Source organism: Triturus cristatus, chromosome 3_2, assembly GCF_964204655.1.
Source record: "Triturus cristatus chromosome 3_2, aTriCri1.1, whole genome shotgun sequence".
In the NCBI taxonomy this organism is placed as follows: Eukaryota; Metazoa; Chordata; class Amphibia; order Caudata; family Salamandridae; genus Triturus; species Triturus cristatus.
The window spans coordinates 196,530,038-196,551,063 of NC_140584.1; the positions used below are offsets into that span (position 1 = coordinate 196,530,038).

The 21,026-nt window shown below is 46.9% G+C and overlaps 1 protein-coding gene across 4 annotated transcripts in view; it reads right to left on the reverse strand.

The window, feature by feature from the left end:
• The window catches only part of CEP70 (centrosomal protein 70), a 450,608-nt gene that overhangs the window by 121,405 nt on the left and 308,177 nt on the right, over positions 1 to 21,026 (reverse strand). For all 4 annotated transcript variants that reach the window (XM_085647489.1, XM_085647491.1, XM_085647488.1 and 1 more), the window contains one exon: positions 11,054 to 11,168. In XM_085647489.1, the coding sequence (XP_085503615.1) occupies positions 11,054 to 11,168 (115 nt within the window). The remainder of the gene's footprint in view (positions 1 to 11,053; positions 11,169 to 21,026) is intronic.

The window sequence follows — 21,026 nt, forward strand, 5'->3', positions numbered from 1 at the left end:
AGACCCAAGGATTTCGCAGTCTGCCTGCTATCTTTAAATCGCTGTAGGGCAGAATCCGCCTTTTCCCCAAACAGCTTCTGTCCGTCGAAAGGCAGATCAACCAGCGTAGCCTGCACATCAGCTGAAAACCCAGAGGTACGGAGCCAAGCCTGCCTCCTTGCAGCAACAGATGACCCCATGATCCTTGCCACAGAGTTCGCAGTATCCAACCCTGATTGGATAACTTGTCTGGCAGCCGCCTGAGTGTCCGCCACAACCTCCAAAAAGGACGACTTATCCCCTTCAGGCAACTTAGGGGCCAAAGACTTAATGGAGTCCATTAGTGCATGCACATAACGTCCCAACAGGCATGTGGCATTAGTCGATTTCAACGCCATACTCCCCGAGGAAAAGGTCTTCTTGGCTGCCTGATCAACCTTTTTAGATTCCCTGTCAGCCGGAGACTGAGGGAAGGCACCCGAAGCATGCTTGGAACATGAAGCCTGCACCACCAAGCTGTCCGGAGATGGATGAGTGGACAAGAAGTCAGGATCCCCTGGTGCAACCTTGTATCTTCTCGCCACCTGCCACACACCGCCGGAGATGAAAGGGGTTTCTTCCACACCTCCAAGATGGCCTCATTGAAGGGCAACAAAGGCTCTGATGACGAAGTTGGAGAATGCAACACCTCTGTGAGCAAGTTGGATTTGTACTCCACAGAAGGCAGCTGCAAATCCAAAAGTTCTGCCGCCTTCCTGATTACCACATGATAAGGAGCCAATTCCTGAGGCGGAGAAGACCTGGCAGATGCATGCTCCCACTCTGGGGTTGTATCCAAACCACTAGCCTCATCAATACCTTCGAAATCATCTGGGGAAGAGTCAACCTCACCTTCTTCCACATCCATCCGATATCTCTTTTCCTCCAACACCCTCTGAGCCTCCCTCCTCGACCGGATCCGAGAGGCTGATGTCGACGACGCCGTACGCAGCGTCGGAGGAGCCAAAGGTACCGGAGTCGGCGGCGCCAAAGGGGGAGTCGGCGCCGGACACGGCGCCGATGGAGTCGGCGTCGATGAAGGCTCCGAAGTCCGCTGGTCCTTCCGAGGTCGAATCGGATCCCCATGCGGCGCCGGAAACTGCCAAGATGGCGCCATCGGCATAAAGGGCATAAAGGGGGCCTGAGCATACTGCTGCGGCACCCCTAGTGTAAATGCCATCAGACCCACAGGACCAGATGGTGCTCCGGATGGGTAGGCCGCCCTATTAAAAATGCCATACATAGCATTTAAGAAACCGGTAGAATCAGTACCTGGAGCCGGGAACTGAGGAAAAGGAACAGGCCCTGTACCCCCTTGTGGAGTCACCGGCATCGGCTCCGCAGTATCTTCAACCGGAGCCTCAGTCTCTTCAGGCACCGGAACAGACTCCTCCTGCTCAACTTCATGAAAGGAAGCATCCGACTCCACCCTTTCCGGAGTCGACTCCTTAGACGGATCCAATGACCGCGTCGGGGACTGAACCGGAGTCTGCTTCTTCCAAGGAGAACACCTCGGTGACTTCAAAGATGATGGAGAAGGAGACAAGCATTTGCTCCGGCGTCGAAGGGACGAAGCCGACCTCGACCTCGACTTCTTGGACCTCGAGGACCGACGTCGAGAAGAGTGTTTCCTCTTCTTGTGGTGCTTCTTCGACCTCGAAGACTTCGACGTCGACGAACCCCTCTTCGACTTCTCCTTCTTCCTTCCTCTCTTCTCCTCACCGATCTTCTTCATGAAGAGCTTAGTCTTCCTCTCCTTGAGAGCCTTCGGGTTCATGCTTCTACAGCATCCGCACTCCTCCATATCATGTTCCGAAGAGAGGCACCATAAACAGTTCTGGTGTGGATCAGTCATAGACATCAGACCTCCACATTCCCTACAGGGCTTAAATCCCGACTTCCTAGTCGAAGACATACTGGATTCAACAGAATAACACGGCTAAATTACAAAGTAGCCAACGAGCACTGGGAAAAAAACGTTGCGCGTCGAAGGCGCGGAAAAAAGGGAACTGACGTCATCACGCCGACGTGGGCTTCTTATGGCTCCGGTGACGTTGATCGGAGTCGCGAGCGGAGCCGGCGCATTGTGACGTCGCCCACGTCGACGTGGAGTGCTGGGGAGGAAAGTTTCGTGGAATGCTGGGGCAGGGGATATTCACAAGGTGAGGAATCCACTGGCAGATGTATCCATCAGAATATTATTTTGTCGTCGAACGTGCCTTCTTACTGGCGCCATTGCATGTCCAGTTGTTCTTGTAAGGTGCGCATACGAAGTCTGCAATGCGGAATTAAGGGAATGCTGGATGAAATCGATCCTACGAGAGATTTGTACAGACGGACAGACAGAGATCGTCTTCTTTGCAATTGACGGGCGGAAAGAATCAGCCTTTTCTGTCTTTTCTCTGATGGGAAAGCTTTGCAACAAGTTGTATCCGGAATGGACCCTAGAAACTTGGCCGACCTGGATGGAAGAAGGACTGACTTGTCTTGGTTGAGCTGAAGACCCAGATGATTGAAAAGCTGAATGCAACTTTCGACTGCCCTTGTAGTTGCTTGAGAAGATGGAGCTTTTATCAACCAATTGTCCAGGTAGGGAAAAACCTGTAGAGACTGTTTTCTGAGAAACGCTGCAACTGGGGCCAATACCTTTGTGAATATCCGCGGAACGGATCGGAGTCCGAAAGGCAGGACCTTGAACAGAAAGTGACTCTTGGCTATGGTGAAGCGTAGAAATCTCCTGTGGGCTGGGTGGAGAGGAACATGGAAATATCCGTCCTCGAGATCCAGAGTTGCCATGTAATCGCCTGGATTCAGGAGACGCAAGATATCCTGAAGAGATCCCATCCGAAACGAGAGTTTTAGGAGATAGGTGTTGAGCTCCCTCAGGTCTAAGATAGGGCGCAGTTTTACCAGGAAAAACCTGGAATAGAACCCTTCTCCTCGTTGGGATAGAGGTACTGGCTCTATCGCTCCTTTGATGAGCAGTTGATGAGCTTCGAGACGTAGAAGATGTAGATGTTTTGATTCGGTAGCGCAAGGGGCTCTGGAAGGTGGGAGGTGTTGAAACTCTAATGTGTGGCCAAACCGGATGATATTGAGGACCCACCGATCTGATGTTATGATCTTCCAGCTGTGGAGACATTGTGATATCCTGCCCCCCACTGATGTTACCGGGGTGAAGGAACAGTAGGCCGAGCCGGGAAGCCGCTATTGGCGTTTAGAGGTATCTCTTCCCTGACGCCCCTGTCGTCCTCTTGAAGGCTGGCGAGAGAAAGACGCTGAATGGCCTTGGCATTGAGAGTATTGAGGTTTGTACGACTGTGAATAGGAGAAGTAGCGCTGTTGGTATCCTCCTCTGTATGTAGAAAAACCTTTTCCTCTTGCACCCCGGAAAGGCACTTTGCGGTATTGCAATGTCCCCAGGGACCTTGCTGTTTCTGTGTCTTTTTTGATGTCCTGTAGAGTGTCGTCCACATGCTTCCCAAAAAGCATGTCTCCATCAAATGGCAAATCTAAGATCTTATTCTGAACTTCAGGGTGAAACCAGGTAGCCCGAAGCCAGCCTTGCCGTCTTAGAACAGCTGAACCTGCCAAGGCGTGAAAAGCAGTGGTGGCAATGTCCATTGCGCAATCGATGATTTCTGAAGAAGACCGCTCTCCTTCCTCCAGGATCTTCTTCGCGTCAGCCTTGGAACCATCTGGCAGTTGATCCATAAATGGAGATAAATCGCACCACATTTGGCGATCATATCATCCCAAAATTGCTAGTGCATTGACAGCTCTAACAAGGAGGCTGGACATAGAGGAAAACCTCTTCCCCACATCGTCTAGGCGCCTACCCTCCTTATCCGGTGGTGTGGTAAGGGGCGCCGGTGGATTCTTTGACTTTCTTTGAGCCGCCTGCGAGATAACAGAGTCCGGCTTCGGTTGACCAACCAGGCAAGTGGGACTATCGTCAGGAGCCTTATATTTTTTCTCCAGCCGCGGAAGAACAGGGATGACGGTAGCTGGAGACGGCAACACCTTTATTCCCTCACTCCATACACGCTCCACAATCAGGATGGAACGGATGGATTTTCTGTAAGGCTCCTTAAAATCATAAAGAAAGCACTCCGATTGTACAATTGGAATGGGAAGACCAACCCTCTTGGAAGCTCTATCCATAAGATTATGGAAACCTTCGATGTCTGCTGGAGGAGAATCTATAGGATCCGGTGATGGCGAAGCAGGATCTGGAATGATATATTCGTCCCATTCCCTATCCGGATTCGGGACCTGTTTGACATTCTGATCATCATCTGATGAATCATCATGCACCGTGACGATATTCTGGCGACCTTCCATTGATTCCGGCTCCGGAGGTTGAGATAATTGAGAAGTCACTGTAGTCGAAGAATAGGTCGGAGGTGGTGGTGGCGGCGGTTGCATTGATTGCTGATCAGAGGTTTGAGATGGAAATCTCCTCTTATAATCTAACAACATGATTTGTAAGTCTCTAATAAGTGAAGACGGCATGGCCACCATACCCTGTTGTGTTTGCTCTTGAGGTCTATCTCGTGGAGGGTATTGTTGTTGTTCCAAGTAATAATCGTCAGAATCCGAGTCCTGGTATTTTACTTGAAGTTGGGATGAACTGTACGCATCCCCATAAGGACCTTCTTCTTCCTCTGAATATTCCTCGTCCAAGAGCAATGCCGGAGGTAATGGTGTCACTCTACGCGGAGATGTCATTTTTGGTGTGATTTGGCGTCTTTTTATAGAAATTTGACCTTTCTGTGTCGACAAGGTCGTCGTCGAAGGAATCGTCGACGGAGAATGGATCATCGACTACGATGGGCTGATCATTGACGGTACCGTCGACGAGCTAGTCGTCAGTACCATCGTAGATGTTGTCATCGACATCGTCTGCGTCGTCTTTGTCGACACCATCGTCGGCATCATCATCGAGGTTGTCAACATCGTCGACGACATTGTGACAGGTACCTGTAGCGTCGACGAAGTCGTCGTCGGCGAAGCTCTCGACGACGGTCCAGTCAACGGAGCTGGGATCGACGCCTGGTGAATCTTAGATGCCGTCGTCGACGTACCTGATATTGCCGTCGTCGACGGGCGGATTTTCTTCTCAAATTTTCCCTCCTGAGGTACAGATGCTGGTTTCTTGAAAAGTTTTGCCTTTTCAGATGGTGGCGAGGAAACAGAAGGTCCATGGCTCACCTTCTGAGTAGAAAGTACCTCAGGAACTAGTCCCTCCCTCTCCTTTACACCTGGGTGAGGAGATGTTTTGGGACTGGGCCTGTCAGACCTATCAGAGGTCTTTTGTAAGGCCTTAGTAGTAGGTTCAGTCGAAGTTGAAGGGGAAGACCTACCCTTCTTTTTAGACCTCCTTGAAGATGTAGCTGAGGAGGAATCTTCACTGTCACTGGATATTACTTCCTTACGTGACTTCATCTTCTGTAACCAGGTCAATAGACGTCCTTCCCTGTCTCTCAGAGTCTTGGTAGAGAAGGTCCTGCAGATCTTACAATCAGTGGCCTTGTGATCAGGGAACAAGCAATAAATGCAGTCTTTATGCTTGTCCTCAATGTAGAGTCTTTTTTTAGAACAAGTAGCACAGGCTTTAAATAAAGCTTTCTTTTCCCTGTGTGACATCCTGAAGAGAAAAAAAGATGAAATCCAAAAGTTGTAGAGAAATCTGAGCAGAGCTCAGTGGAGACTCCCTTAGCACAACGTGCAGTAGAAAATCTGAGGCTCTGAGGCTCTCTCAGGAAGGTTCTATGGGGTGAGGCTAATCTGATTGGTTGTTACATGTTTTTGGTCTCTTTTGCAAAAAGAGGGGGATATGCTACAAAATGAGATGAGGCCTAGGCCTTTCTTTCTCTTTTGTACCTACTGCTATGTTATTTTTTATTTACCGAGGCTCCCATTCCGACGACCGGGAATGATACAAGCTATGGGAATCTATGAAAGTTCCAATACTGGAGTAACCTCAGGTAACGTCTGTGGACAAGCAGGACAGCAAGGTGGACATATGCATCCTTGAAGTCCAAACTACCATCTAATGTATAGGGCAGGACTTGAGTGAGGATGAATATTTTCAATCTCTCCTTTTTCAGGAGAAAATTGAGATAGCGCAGGCCTAGGATAGGACGAAGGCCTCTGCCCTATTTGGGCACCAGAAAGTAACAGGAATAACAACCATGACCTACTCCTGGCATCGGCATCCTCTCTATGGCTCATTTGGCCAAGAGAGCCACAACGTCCTGGCGGAGGAAGCATGTCACAAGAGGGCGGTACGAGTGGAGGGACAGTCATCTAGGGAAGGGAGTAGCCACTTTGGACAATGTGGAGAACCCCGCGGTCTGATATTGACCTCCAGTGGTGCAGGTGATGGTGTTTTCTGCCTCCCACTGGTTGACCCATGATGGTTTGAAGACAAACTAAAGAGGCTTGGAGGCTGCATTGTAGGGCGGGGTGGTGGACTGGCCCAATCTCAGGCTATCCGGCCCTCAGGGTAACGCGTCCTAAGCCACGCAGAGGTTGGGGAGCTTGAGTGCCGTGGTGGCTTGGCGTGTAAGAACATGGCTGGAAAACCCTTCCGTTGCCCCGAAAGGTGGACTGGGGTTGGTGAGGGACCATGGAAAGGCCCAACGGCCTGGCTGTAGCTCTGTTATCCTTGAAGCACTTCAGCGCTGAATCTGCCTTGTCTCCAAAGAGAAGGGTGCCATCAAAGGGCAAGTCCATGGAGCGAAACTTGGACAACCCCAGAAAAGCCAGTTGTCCTCAGCCAAGCGTGGCACTGTACGGCCACTGATGAAGAAACCGCTCTGCCTAGCGATTCAGTCGTGTCCAGCCCATATCTGATTGTGAACTTGGCTGCATCTCTCCAGTCTGCCACGGTTTGGGAGTGTATGGCCCGCCCTCCTCCAGGATCATGGGCAGCACCTGAGAAACCGAATTCCACAGGGCATTGGAGTAACAGCCCAAAAGGCATGCAGTGTTAACGGACCACAGTGCCTGGCTAGTGGAAGAAAACATTTTCTTGCTCAAGTTATCCAGCCTCTTAGATTCTCTATCCAGTGAGGTGGTAGGGAATGCACCAGGATTTACACGGAAGTGGAGGCTTTGACCATCAAGCTCTCCGGGGGAGGATTTTGCATGAGGAAACTGGGGTCCTCTGGGGGCAGGGAGATGGCTTCAGGCAACTGTGCTGTTCACAGGAGCCCCTGTGCAGGGTTTGGACCAGGTCCCAGAAGGAGGTCCTTACAGACTTCAATAAATGGAAGAAGTGGTTCTGAGGGGGTCACTACCGGCTGAAGAACCTCTGTCAAAATGTTAGTCTTGACTGACACTGAGGGAAGGCTAATGTCCTGTACCTTGGTCGCCCTTCTCCCCAACATAGCAAAAGACACTCCCTCCTCCGTAGCCACGGTAGGAGGAGAGACCATGCCAGTATCTGGGGAGGTGTCCAGTCCACTAGCATCTGCCAATTCCTCACACTGGTTGATGTTGGGGTCTAGTGGCTGGTATTTTTCAGGGTCCAGTGGCCCATTCCGATCTTCCCCAAGTCCTAGCCCATAGGAATATGGTTCAGGCTCCGGCCTAGAGGGCATGGCTCAAGTCAGTGCCAGATAACACCCCTCTAGCTCCGTATTGAAGATAAGAATGGGGACAGCGCGGCCAGAGGGCGGCGGGTGAGGTGGTACGACCGGTGGTGGTCCAGATCCATACGTGGATCCAAGGGGACCGACAGATGCAGGGGGCAGAAATATTGCTGGTGAACTAATAGGGGCCCCTCCCAAACCTGCGAGGCCCAAGGTGTGCCAACGAGGACGGGCCGCCCAAATATGAGGTGCATGGCTACATAAAATTCACAGTGTTGGACAAGGGTCGCTCCGGCTCCCAGAAACTCAGGGAGGCGCAGAGCCAGTCCAAGCACAGGCCCTACCACAGAGCCAGGTCTTGAATGATGATGCTCCCTCATCTCGTCGAATGACTTTGACGGACGGGGTTAAGTCGAAGACATCTTCGAATTCTTGCTTTTATTCTTTTTGTGGGACTTACCAGAAGACGACGGAGTGCGATGAAGACCTAGGGCTACGCGACCCATACCGAGACCTTCCTCTCAACTGGGTTAGAAACCGTTGCATGTTGAGCGGCAAGGAGCTTGTGGATCCTCTCCCTCAAAAGTTTGGGGTGCATGTTGCGGCAACTGATGCAGGTCTTTGCATCGTGGTTGTGCTCGAGGCACTAAAGGCAAATAAGATGCAGGTACGTCACCAGCATCTGTCAGTGATAGGCGCCGCAGGGCTTGAAGTCAACCTTCCAAGTGGATATATCTGCCACACCCAGAGTAGGATATCCAAAAATGTTTGACTAAAAGTTGTAAAAGAGTCAGTCAAAAAATGACTGGGGTAACGTTCTCTGGATCTACGCTGACTAGCGCATAAAGAAAAGCACCAATGTAACTATGCGCTGGTGTGGTGCCTATATAGGCATATCGCACGTCACATCCGACGCAGATGACACCGGCGATGTCACGTGGAGCTGAACAACGCCACTTACCGGTGGGCAGGGGTACTGCTCACAAAACATTTCCAGTTCCAGTCTGGCACCTGGGGATAATTCTAAGGTAAGGAATCTGCTGCTAAAAATCTCTATCAGATACATGTATACTGGATTTAATAGTGAGACCCAAGGGGAAAAGGTCAGATAGGAGATTTGTGATCTCAGGCCTCTTACTGGCTAAAAGACTGGCTAAAAGCTTTGTCGTGCAGGTTGTCCCACTCCCACAGGATTTCCGTGTGGTCATGGAATTACTGATATGGGCAGAAAAAAATAATACAACTGAAATCCAACACAGGAGAGGAGGCAAGGATGTCCCAGTTAGAATGTGGGGCACAATACTGCTAAATGTAGCTCCAAAATCTGAGGAAAGGTCGCAATGAATTACAGCGCTGTTTGAGGGGTGAGGAGTATTAGATTTAAACTACCAGTTATATGGTCCTTCCACTACATGACAAGAAGCTCTGTAAGTTGAGGGGTGGTCACTTTAATACCTGACCTCCAGATATAGCATTGAACAAAAAAAGATTAACTTGAATATTGCGACTGGGCCTGCTAGAGTAGACTAAAGCCAGAGACTGACATATGCATAGATATGTAATATACAGATAATAAATCATGCGTTATTGGCCTGTTCTCTTATTTTCCTTTTTTAAATTTGTTTATGTACGTACAGCATGGAAACTATGCTTGTAGTGTTATTAGCAAGCGAACACATGTTGACTATTCCTTGTAATACCCCAAAAACAATCATGATATTATTTCTTTAAAACAAATATCTAAGCGGGGATCTGTGGTAAAGTATCCTTTCAGAATCCTGTCTATGATACAGTTGATAAGGTTTTTCAGATGGAGGCTGCTTTGCAAAGATTTGCTGATGGATGGGATTCTAAATGAGGGCATTGGAATGACGTGGTTTTGCTGCAGACTAGGACACATGCCCGCCTGTTTTTGATGACTCTGGCTTGGCCAGCATTGCCTTGGGTCCTACATCTCATGGGGATTTTTTCTGAGGACTGTTTCAGACTCCCATTTTAGCAGAATTATTGTGAGATCTACAGTAACGGTCCATTAGATGCAGTTGATGGGAAGGTGGTTCATGGGCTGGTGCTTGGGATGGGTCCTACTCAAAGTTTGTTCCGATAAAATACAAGTCATCACAGAAATAGAGCAAAAAATAAATCAGAAATATCACATATCCATGTTCTGATTTATAACGAGCTGATAGGAAATTTCCTATAGTTTGAGAGCTTCATCACAGTAATAGAGTTACCAGTCTTCCAAGTTATAGATATTTGGTTATTTGGGATGTAAAAACAGGTTAAAATTGTTCTTGGCCAGAAAACTCAGAGGGAAATTGTTTTTAACACTTGCAATGCTTTTGTGTTTGGTGGGGTTTTCCATGTTATGGCACTGGTTATTTCTTACACAATGTTTACAACTGATAAAGTTTTGCTTATCATAGCAGCACAAAGAGCCTGCCACAAGTAATATTGTATTTTTTTTTGTACCTGTAGTTTCAAGATTAACCACATTTGTATGCGGTTATCACAATCTGATGGCTTATCTGAATACACAGGTGCCTAACATATTTTTGGTTTGGAATTAAGAAAATACTTTCAGACACCTGTTATAAAGGTATTTTGTTGCAAATTGACAGAAGCATGGACCACTAAGCTCTCTGGCATTGGGGGACTTGGAAAATAAAGCGAGAGCCTGGCCATCTTTTTTTGGTTGCCACTAGAACACAGCTTGTGCAGTCTAAATATATTCCCAACCACTCTTGCAGTAACAGCTAACGCTTCATTAAGGGACAAAAGTTGCTTTATCTGTTTCTCCAAAGGAATCTATGTGAAAACATTTGATGTGGGCTGCTTTGTTTGCAGCTACATGTCTTAAGACTTTCTCAACGCAACAAAAAGGACAAATGTTCTGGAAACCAACAACTCTGAATGAGGTGACTTGTCTAAGTCACCATCAGTTAGTAAATCTAGCAAGAAGCCTTTGTCAGAGTATTTATAGGAAAGTACATTTTCTAACTCTCTCATCAATAAGATTGTCATCACCAATGGTGTACTGAATTCTTGCCCCCTCAAGACTCTGCACAATACTGCGGAGGCTCTTTCTTAAAAGGATAGTTTAGATTTTTTTGTCACATAATATCATAATATATGTATGTACATAATATTCCTTGGCCCTTTCTTCAATGTTTTTTAAGAGTATGAATCTAGGGACAACCACGTGTTAGTCAGCTACACTATTTTGCCTTGGAGCTGCACAGGAGAAAAACATTTGAAATACATATAACGATTATATGAAATATGTTACTTCCACCTTCAATACACTTTTTTTGTACTTGTCAGTAGTGCCTGGATACCCCTCGGGTGAGTAGTGGGATATACAAATACTGATTGATTATTTACAAAGAGCGAAAATAATCTTAGAGTAGCACCCAAGATTCTTTGTTACTTACATGTCAATGTCCAGTGCCCCGAACAACTGCTGCACATGTTGGTTTGTACTGTCATTGATTACATTACACAGCTTTCCTACCATGTTCACTATGGTACTTGGAGGGGCTGCATCGTCTGCAAGGGAACAATACAAGAGGTTTAACTGCACTGGCTATTTCAGTGTTTTCAAAAGAACTTCTAGAAGTTGCTGCTTCTTGCAATTCTGTTCTTTTGGTCTCAATCTCAATAAGAACTTGCTCTAAATAAGGACACAGAGATTTTAATCAAACATTTGTGTAATAATGAAGCCAGAGGCCGAAGTGAAGAGTAACTCCTTTAAATCAAGCCAACCGCTCTCGCACTAGCGAGTAGCCTGTCAACATTCTAAGGTAAGCTTCAGGTGATACCAAAGGGAGAAAGGGTGCGGGGGTGGATGGAAGGTACCAAGGTGGGAAATAAGGAAGGATACAACACATCTCCTTACCCAACATAACGGATAGCAAGGCGAAAAGAAATCAACAACACACTGTCTCCGCTAAAGCTAGCGGGTGGCGTAAAATCTAAAGTGAGCTGGGGTGGAAACCGGGAAAAGGGAGGATACAGCACATCTCCTACCCCAAAATGGCGGAACAAAGTACGAGGAGAGAATTACACCACAACTCGATCCCCGCTCCATACATGCCCATCCTCCAACTCCACCACATTTCTCCCCATGTTCTTTATTCTTGTAGGAAGGAGGAATTTGCTCTGTCCCACAGGTACCCTAGTGGGTTTCTTTATCACTACAGAATCATTGACATTTGCTTTTAAATTCTTCACACCATATTTCTTGTCATACCACTCTTTGTAACGGGCTTGATGTTGCTGAATTTTTTCTTACTTTCAGTTCTGTCATAGACAACAGACTTACCCCCCTCGAGCCAAAGGGGACACAACTTTGTGCCAGGTTCTCTCCCTCTCAACACCACAAAAGGGGATATACCCGTCACTAAATTGGGCGCCGTGTGGTAGGCCCACAAACAGTCTCTAAGAGAATTGTCTACGTTGAAACCATTAGACATTGCCAGTTGGATATGGTCTTTGATCATACGGTTCATCCTCTCCACCAACCCATTGGCCTTGGGACAGTAGAGAGCCGTTTTCTCATGCTTGATGGTAAGGTTCTTCAAAAATAATACCATTTCCTCCGAGGTAAATTGTACCCCATTGTCGGTCACTAACGTTGAAGGTACCCCCTCATAGGAAAATACTGACTTTAGAAAAGCGATGAGGTTCTTGGTCGTAGTGGAGGGAGTAAATTTTACGTTCACCCAATGAGAAGTATAGTCCACCAAAACAAACATGAACCTTCTTTGTGGACCTAGGGCATCCATTGGGCCAATTATATCCATGGCCAATTTTGTCCAAGGAACAGTAGGTACCTCCACGGGGGAAAGGGGAACCTTGTGAGTGGACTTTACCTTGTCACTTTTGGCACAGTTGTAGCAGTCCTTAACCTTCAGTTCCACCATTGAGTCCATCTTTGGGAACCAGAAACTGTTCCTCACTTTGCTTTTAGTGAGGCTCCTTCCCAAATGGCCTTCATGGGCAAGGTCTATTAACTTATCTCTGAGGGCATCAGGTGGCACAATTTTTGAATTGCGATAAATTTTGTTCCCATGGATGTTCAGCTCATTTCTGACTTCCCAGAACCCTTTTAAGCTCTCCATGACCTCACCACACTTTTCAGGCCACCCGTTTACTATAAGACCTTTGAGTATCTTCATGCTGGAGTCCTTCTCCATTTCCTCATCCCATTCCTCCTTAGAAACGGAAGGTGTGAGAATGGAAAGAACAGGAGTGTCTAACGGGTCAGCCTCACTGTTCCCTGCAATGGGAGATCTGGATAAATAGTCTGCAAGGACATTGTCCTGACCAGGGAGGTATTCAATGCGAAAATTAAATTTCTCCAGCCCAAGGACCCATTTAGCTATCCTAGGGGATTCACACAATACTTTTTTGGATGAAAAGATGTGTGTTAAAGGTTTGTGGTCCGTGCGGACCGTAAAAGCACAACCCCAAAGGAAAAGCTTGAAATGGTTAATGGCCCAGTAGCATGCCAAAGCTTCCCTTTCAATTACGGAATAGTTCCGTTCTGGTGGGCTTAAGGTGCGGGAAGCAAAAGCTATGATGGTTTCTACACCCTCTCCCTTCTGTGTTAGAGTGGCCCCTAGACCTTTGTTGGATGCATCAGTGCATAGAATGGTTCTCTTCTTATGGTCAAACGGGCCTAGTGCCCGTGAGCTGATAATTTCTTTTTTTAACTTAGCTATAGATTCAGAATGATTTTTTTCCCAAATAAATTCGCAATTTTTCCTCAGGAGTTCTCGTAAGGACTCACATTTTTCAGAAAAATTGGGGATGAACTTCGCCATGTACTCGACAAGACCCAAAAAGGATTTCAGCTCTTCCTTGTTCGTGGGTACTGGGGCATTTTCCACAGCTTGGACCAGACTTAGTTTAGGCTTTATTCCTTCAAAAGAAAGATTGTGACCCAAGTAATCCACCTCAGTAACTTTGATCTTGCATTTATCTTTTTTTACAGTGAGTCCCGCAATGGTAAGCCTGGAACACACCTTCCTAAAAATGGAATCATGTTCCTCTTCATCCGCACCATATACCAACACATCATCTTGGAAGCACATGCTGTTAGGGATTCCTTCCAGTACCCTTTGCATCATTTTTTGAAATACGGCTGCCGCCGAGGCCAAACCAAAAGGCATTCTACCGAACATGTATGTACCAAAAGGAGTAGAAAATGCTGTTAATGGCCTAGAATCAGGGTGAAGATCAACTTGATAGTAGGCCATGGAGAGATCTATCACCGAAAAAAACTTGGCCTTCCCCATGGTACTCAACATCTCATTAATGTTGGGGAGAGGGAACCGTTCTACCCAAATGTTTTCATTAAGGCTGCGTAAATCAATACAAAGACGAATGCCTTGTCCATTGGCCTTTGAGGCTATCACGATTGGAGATAACCACTCCGATGCGTCTACAGGATAGATGACCCCTAAATGGCACAATTTGTCGAGTTCTTCCTTCAAAGGTTGTCTCAGGAGTAGAGGAACCTGACGTGTTTTATGGACTATAGGTTTGGCCCCTTGTCTAATTTTTATCTTATGTTGATAGTTTTTCAACAATCCCAAATCGTTAGAGAAAAGTTTGGGGAATTCTTCACAGAGGGGCGACACTTCCGCAACTTCTTTAATTATTTTGACTTGTTCCTTACTGTTGGGGTCAAGGATAATGCCAAGTTCCCTTTGGTGACGCCACCCTAGGAGGTTGGATCCAGAGCTGACTAGGTATACTTTACCCACCGTGGACCTCCCTTTAAAAATGTATTTGTGTCTCCACCATCCCCACCAACGGAATAGGATCGTTAGTATATCCATGGGGTGAAATGTCAGGTGTAGATATAACCATGTTGGGTTCCCCATCGATCTTTCTGAAATCATTCACATTTAACAGAGTAAATGGTGAGCAGGAGTCAGCAAACATTTCAAAAGTCTCCCTATTGATTACAATGTTGCATTTAGGGTATTCATTAGAATTGCTACCAGCCGGACTCTTTACTTGGAACACAAAACTAGGTTGGTCTTCGCTAGGTGCATTGATGGCTTTAACTTGGTAAGAGTCGTTGTCCCTACACACTCTAGCTAAATGTCCCCTTCTGTTACACTTCTTACAATGAGCATTGCGAGCCGTACATGACGGGTTGTTAGCTAGGTGATTACTACTCCCACACCTATAACATTTGAGATCATTTTGTTCTCTAGGGAACTTAGTAGAAGACTCTCCTCTATGTCTAACTTTAGTACCATTCTTATTAGACGCATCAACTTGTATCGCTGCAACCACTTCCTCAGGAATTTTAATTTCCTTCATACATTTAGCAGTGTGCTCAATTGACTGAGCTATGGAAATGGCTTCTTCCAATGAAGGGTTTTTGGATAACAATTTCTCTTGAATCCTAGAGTTACTTGTACACCTGACCAACTGGTCGCGTATGAGTGAGTCGTTAAGATCTCCAAAATCACACCTTTGAGTAAGACCCCTCAACACTGCTATGTAGTTTTTCACAGACTCACTTTTCCCTTGAGATCTACTGAAGAACTTATGACGTTCTAGGACCACATTTATTTTGTCCCCAAAATGATTGCCTAACTTTAACATAGTTATGTCATAAACATCCAGGTCATCGTCTTCCTCCAACTCGGGCTCTGGCAAGGTTTCATACACTTTGCGCCCATGAACACCCATGTTGTGAAGGAGAAGATGTTGTTTCCTTAGAGCAGAAAATCTCTCCCCACCCATTGCAATCAAGTAGGATTCAAATAATTTAGTCCATTCCTTCCAATGAATTTCGGGATCCCCGCTATCATTTAGGAATGAGGGAGGTTGGCAAATTCCTGGAGTACCCATGCTTCGCAAGGAATCAAGATGCAGCCCCTGTTATCAAAGAATGGCCCTCGGGAGTCCAAGGCAAGCAAATGAATAGAGTTACCAGCTGTAAGTACTTAATATGTAGCACTACTTAGTAGTCAGGCCACCACTGTCAATACCTTGGAAATGTAATGCACGATGATTGGCCAGTAAAATGTACTGCTGGAGGGAGGAGGATGCCTCAGCTCCGCAATAAAGCACAGTAGTACGGTAATGGAATGGCTAATGCAGGATTAGTAGAAGTGGTGAAGTAAATTGTACCACAACATAAAGTAGCCAGGGACCAAAATATAAAGGATACTTGCAGCAGCGAGGGTGTACGCCCCAAAAGCAGGAAGGAACTGAAGAAAAAGACACTGACAACACCTTCCTCCAGTGCGGCACCGATCACCTCCAACCCACTGCAGACCTCCTCCCAGCTGAATCAGTGTGGCTCCTAGCTTGTTCCCCGCTGTACGTCAGCGCCTGTAGAAGCGAGCATCAGTGGCAACTGGTACCTCACAGCAGCGACAGCCAACAGAACTCGACGAGCACGTTACTTTAGCCACTGGAGGCTCGGGGAAGCTGTCGCTCGATCCTACGGTGCCGTAATAACTCCGCCCGCAGGTGGGCGTATGAACTGACCAGACGCAGACTGCCTCCAATCTTCCGTCGTCAACCACCACACGGTAGCTCCGCCCGTTATGGGCGTGTGGAAGCAATCCAGAAGATCGTCCTGCACTCCCTGCGAACTCCGCCTACTAGTGGGCGTGAGGAGGCGTTCACCGTCCGACGCGGAACTGACAGAGTTCAGATCCTTGTCAGCTGTAGAGATCTTCGAGAGGCGGCTTCGTTGTTCGACGAAACTGACTAGAAATTCATTCCTCTCACGTCAACTGTCGGGTGACAGGTACAACACGCTCATCAGGATACTAGTCGTCAGCAACTCTCTCTTCACCTGGAGATGGAACACCGTGTGCTGTGACAAGGACACCACTGCCTTCCGTGCTGTCCACTCCTGCTCCGTTTTTTCTTGCTGCACAGTACTTCGAGAGCACACAGGAAAGGGGAATTGGCTTGACCTGCCCCCCACGCAGGAAATTCGTCGCCAGTGTAATAATGAAGCCAGAGGCCGAAGTGAAGAGTAACTCCTTTAATCAAGCCAACCGCTCTCGCACTAGCGAGTAGCCTGTCAACATTCTAAGGTAAGCTTCAGGTGATACCAAAGGGAGAAAGGGTGCGGGGGTGGATGGAAGGTACCAAGGTGGGAAATAAGGAAGGATACAACAATTTGTTTCTAAAATGAAGAGTTATACACATAATGCTTCTTTACATGGAACAAATTCCCTATTTTGCCTAACAAAGTGCAGTGCCAAGTGCAGGCTCGCTTACCACTTTAAAACAAGCATTTGCAATGCAATAGGTCTCGCATTTACTAGAGTTTCATAAATGCGACACCCATTGCATTACAAATGCTAGTTTGTAAAAACACCCATACGGCACTTTAACTTTAATGTCGGCCGCGCCCCTTTCTTTAGACGAGCCGTGTCTAAAGAAAGGAGCATATACATTAAAGTGAAAGCGCAGTATGGGGCGCCTTTACAAAAAAAAAAGCATTTGTTTGTCAAGACCAAAAAAAACATGCGGCCGTGTTTGGCGCAGCAAGAAAAGCAAAGGGACGGAGGGACTAACAAGCCTATTAATGAATCAGAAGTCAGCCTTTACGAAGGACAGTGACACAAGCCAATGCAAAATATGGGCGGAGACTGGGTGGGGCTTCAAGTCCATACTCTAATACAGCATGCCTCATAGAGCACAGGATGGGAAGTCCAATTACAGTGGTTGGGGATAGGCAGTAATGGTGCACTTGAGAAGGAGCCATATCTGCAATATAATCGAAACAAATACCATTATCGAACTGATATACCATGTTGCGATAATTGTTATTTGTATTGCACCGCAGGTCATTTCCATAGCGTTAATGCCATTGGTATGGCATCTTTGCATTGTGAATCGCGAACCTGCAAGTGCTTGTCAAAGAGATAAGTAAATGGAGAGGTCTGTGACTTTAAGTTTGTATTGCCTCTCCTTAGGCATCTCTCCAACAGAACAACCCAGTAATTAAAATAAATCATGATTTACCACATACCGATTTACCTCTTCTGAGCAGGAAGTGGTGATTCTAAACCTGCGATGTTTCTAACTTTTCCTGCCAGTTTACCTTGCTTCTCTGCTGTAAGAATGACTACTTATTCATTTAATCTTTATTCAGTTTTTGTTGCACAAAACCATAAAAGCTAGAACAATCATAAACTCAAATACAAAAGAAACAAGGGTATAAAATCCAGCACAACATGGGAAATTAAATAGCAGTAACAATATCAGAAATTAATGAATCATGTCAAACTAAACATAAGCAAGATATCAAAAACTTAAAGACCTTCTGAAGTTAGCAGTGCCTGATTAATAAGCTTGCAACCACTGAACTAGTATTCAGATCTGAGAATGTCTGCAAGTAAACGAAGACTGGTCTGACCTGCCTAAAGTTCAATTTCTTAAATGACAAATAATAGATCAAGTGTACTGTAACTTTCCGTTCCTCTATGCTTGTGTCTTTATAGACGAGACCAACCTTGGCATTTAATGATTATATAAAAATCAGAATTCTCTCTATTTTCGTTGTGGGAGAGCTAAAGATGTAAGTGTTAGATTCTGGCACAAAACCGCCAGCTCAGTGAACTCCGGGTTATCCCCTTTTCTCGTAAATTAGATTGCGGCTATCAGTCTCTGTGGCTGCCCATTTGAACAGGTTTGCCCTCCAGACTTAGATTTGATGTGGACAAGCGGACCTTCAGTTCATTGAAATTGCTATTTTAGCTAAGAGTAATGCCAAATCAATGTAGTTAAAGCAAGATATCACCCCTGACCTTAGCATCAGTCCTAGCAGGTACAGCTCAGGGATACATAATTGTGTTGATCTGTTAGTGTGGTTAGCACTTTGGTCCACTCTCTCCAGATTGTTCAAATGTTAGGACAGCTCCACACCACATGAAAGTCATCTGCGCAGTACCACCACATCTTTAGCAAGTGTTAGATATATTCCTTACTTTGTTTTGGGGGTTAGATAGGTGTGGTGCATGTAGTTTAACTGTATTAGTTTAAATCTGCCATTTCCAGATACTCATGTTACACAGAAAATTACTGCAAGCCATCCCTACTCTAATAGAGGCCACTACTCAGATTTGTCTCCTAACCTGTCCATAAGGTATCCAGATTGGGCAAATGGTTTGGCTCATATGCCCATATAGAGTTGTGTCTTTTGATGTCACTTTGGGAAACACGGTTCTTGCAGATGCATGTGTCGCTGGTCTTCTACGTGTTGTTCCCAGGCCATCTTTGTAGCCCTCAGGATCGTGGTATGTACCATTAATTAGTACTCTATTCCTGCCTGTAGGATGCTGGCTTAGTATATGGTACGCACTTATTTAAGTGAAGCACCCTGCACTAATCCAGACAAGCCTTATGGTTATTTTAGTGGTCTTAGACAACCGTAGAAAGCTCTCCAAGTGGTAACTATGGAGAGCAGCCTTCAGGCTTAGTCCAGAAGGAGTGTGAGCAGCTTGTTTTACCAGCACTAATCATATAGTGCAGGTTAAGAGAAAAATAACCACACAGAGTAGTTATAAAAATATGTATTTATGATAAACACTCGCTAACACATTTGTGTATCTCCTACCCAGAGATATAAACACAATACACACAATATTTCAACAACAGAACAGGTAAGTAGCATAAAGACACAGTGGTCTCCAGGGGAAGATCAAACCACATACTAATAAAGTGGAATGTGAACCACAACGAAAGTTGAGACTGGACCCAGAAGACTTAGAAGAGTTGGGGTAACAAGGAACCACCGAAGGTAAATATCCAGGAACCCCACAGAGGCTGTGTGCTGAGTGAAAACACGACCGCGTGCTCAATACAAGTCAATGGGGACGTCGTAGTTGCGGTTTTGATGAAGAAGGACCCTTCCCAGAGGCCCCTGAAGAAACCCTGTGGAAGATGGAAGGTTGGAGAGTCATTCCACCCTTGGATATCCCAGGAACCAGGACACCTACACCAGGGAAGTCGGGTGCATAGGTGTGAAGTCAGGTCCGAAACCGCCGTAGACCACAATGGAGGATTTCAGTGAAGATGCAGCTGGCGAAGGTGGTGAAAGAGGCCGGCAGAATCCAAGGGTGGATTCTTGAAGAGGAGTACCTGCAAGCAGAGGGGACAGAGTCTATGCCACTCTGGAATGATCAGGATGCATAGAAGACCAATGACCACCAAAGGACAAGGATGCATGAGAGTTGACGGCGACCTTGTCGCTGCAGCTGTGAGGACCAGGTGACGCTGTGAAAGACCAGGAGCCGTTCATGAGCTGTCCCGCGTCAGAAGTTGAGAATCAGGGGGTCGGTGTCCAGGGGTAGCACCAACAAGCCTTGGCAGGAGCAACAGATGAGGAAAGCGAAGAAGGTGCAGTGTTGGGATCAGCAAGGTACAAGGGACTCACCAAGTGCAGGAGAGTCAGAGCAGGCCCCGAGCAAGCAGGGGAGCCCACTGGAGTCGAAGAAGACCCTCAAGAGGACCCACAGGCTTAAAGCAGAGGAGTCGCAAGAGGACCTTGAGCAGTTCACCAAGAATGCAGGCCCCAGTGCAGAGGATGCGGTGAGGACGTAGATCTTGGTAGCAGGAGATGCTGGAGGCTGGAGCTTCTAGGAGCCCGAAGATCTCTGGGTAAGAGAGTCAACAAGCCTTGGCAACAGCAAGTCAAGGTGCACAGGGGTACTGCTCCAGAGGTTCCGGCGAGGGATACTTGCTTCTAACTTTGAGAAGACAGTGCAGGCCTCAAGGGAGTTGCAGAACCACCACATGTGTTGCTGAACCTTTCGCAGTCCGTGGGAGCTCAGGAGCAGCAGACCGGTCAGCTTCGTAGTGGTGCCTGCAGATGCAGGGGAGACACTCCTTCAATCCAAGGGAGATTCCTTTGGGGGTCTTTGATGCCCACAGGCCTGGAGAAGAACCTGGATGGAGCACAGGCGCAGACGATGCAGAAAACTGGCAGGACGACGAGACCAGGAGCAGCAGGAGTCTTCCAGATGCAGTCTCGGTTCCCAAGGTGAAGTCCAAAGTGCCCAGACGGTTGAGATGAAGTGGTTTCAGATCTAAATCTTGTCCCACAACGAATCGAAGAGCCACCCAGAGGTAACCCCTTAAATACCCTAAGGAAAGGGTTGGGACGATTCACGGAGCCCTCCCAGGGGAGGAGCTGGACAGAGGGGAGGATACTCCCATGTCCTTTTTCCAGTTTCGCGCCAGAGCGGGAGCCAACGGCTCCCTGAACTGGTTACAACTGAAGTATGCAAGGAGGGCACTAAATGTGCCCTTCAAAGCAGTCTGGTGGCGCAGGCAAGCACTCCCACTCCAGTACAATATGCTAAGTCCTGTCTGGGAGGTGATTACACCTCCCTGCAACAGGAAAACTAT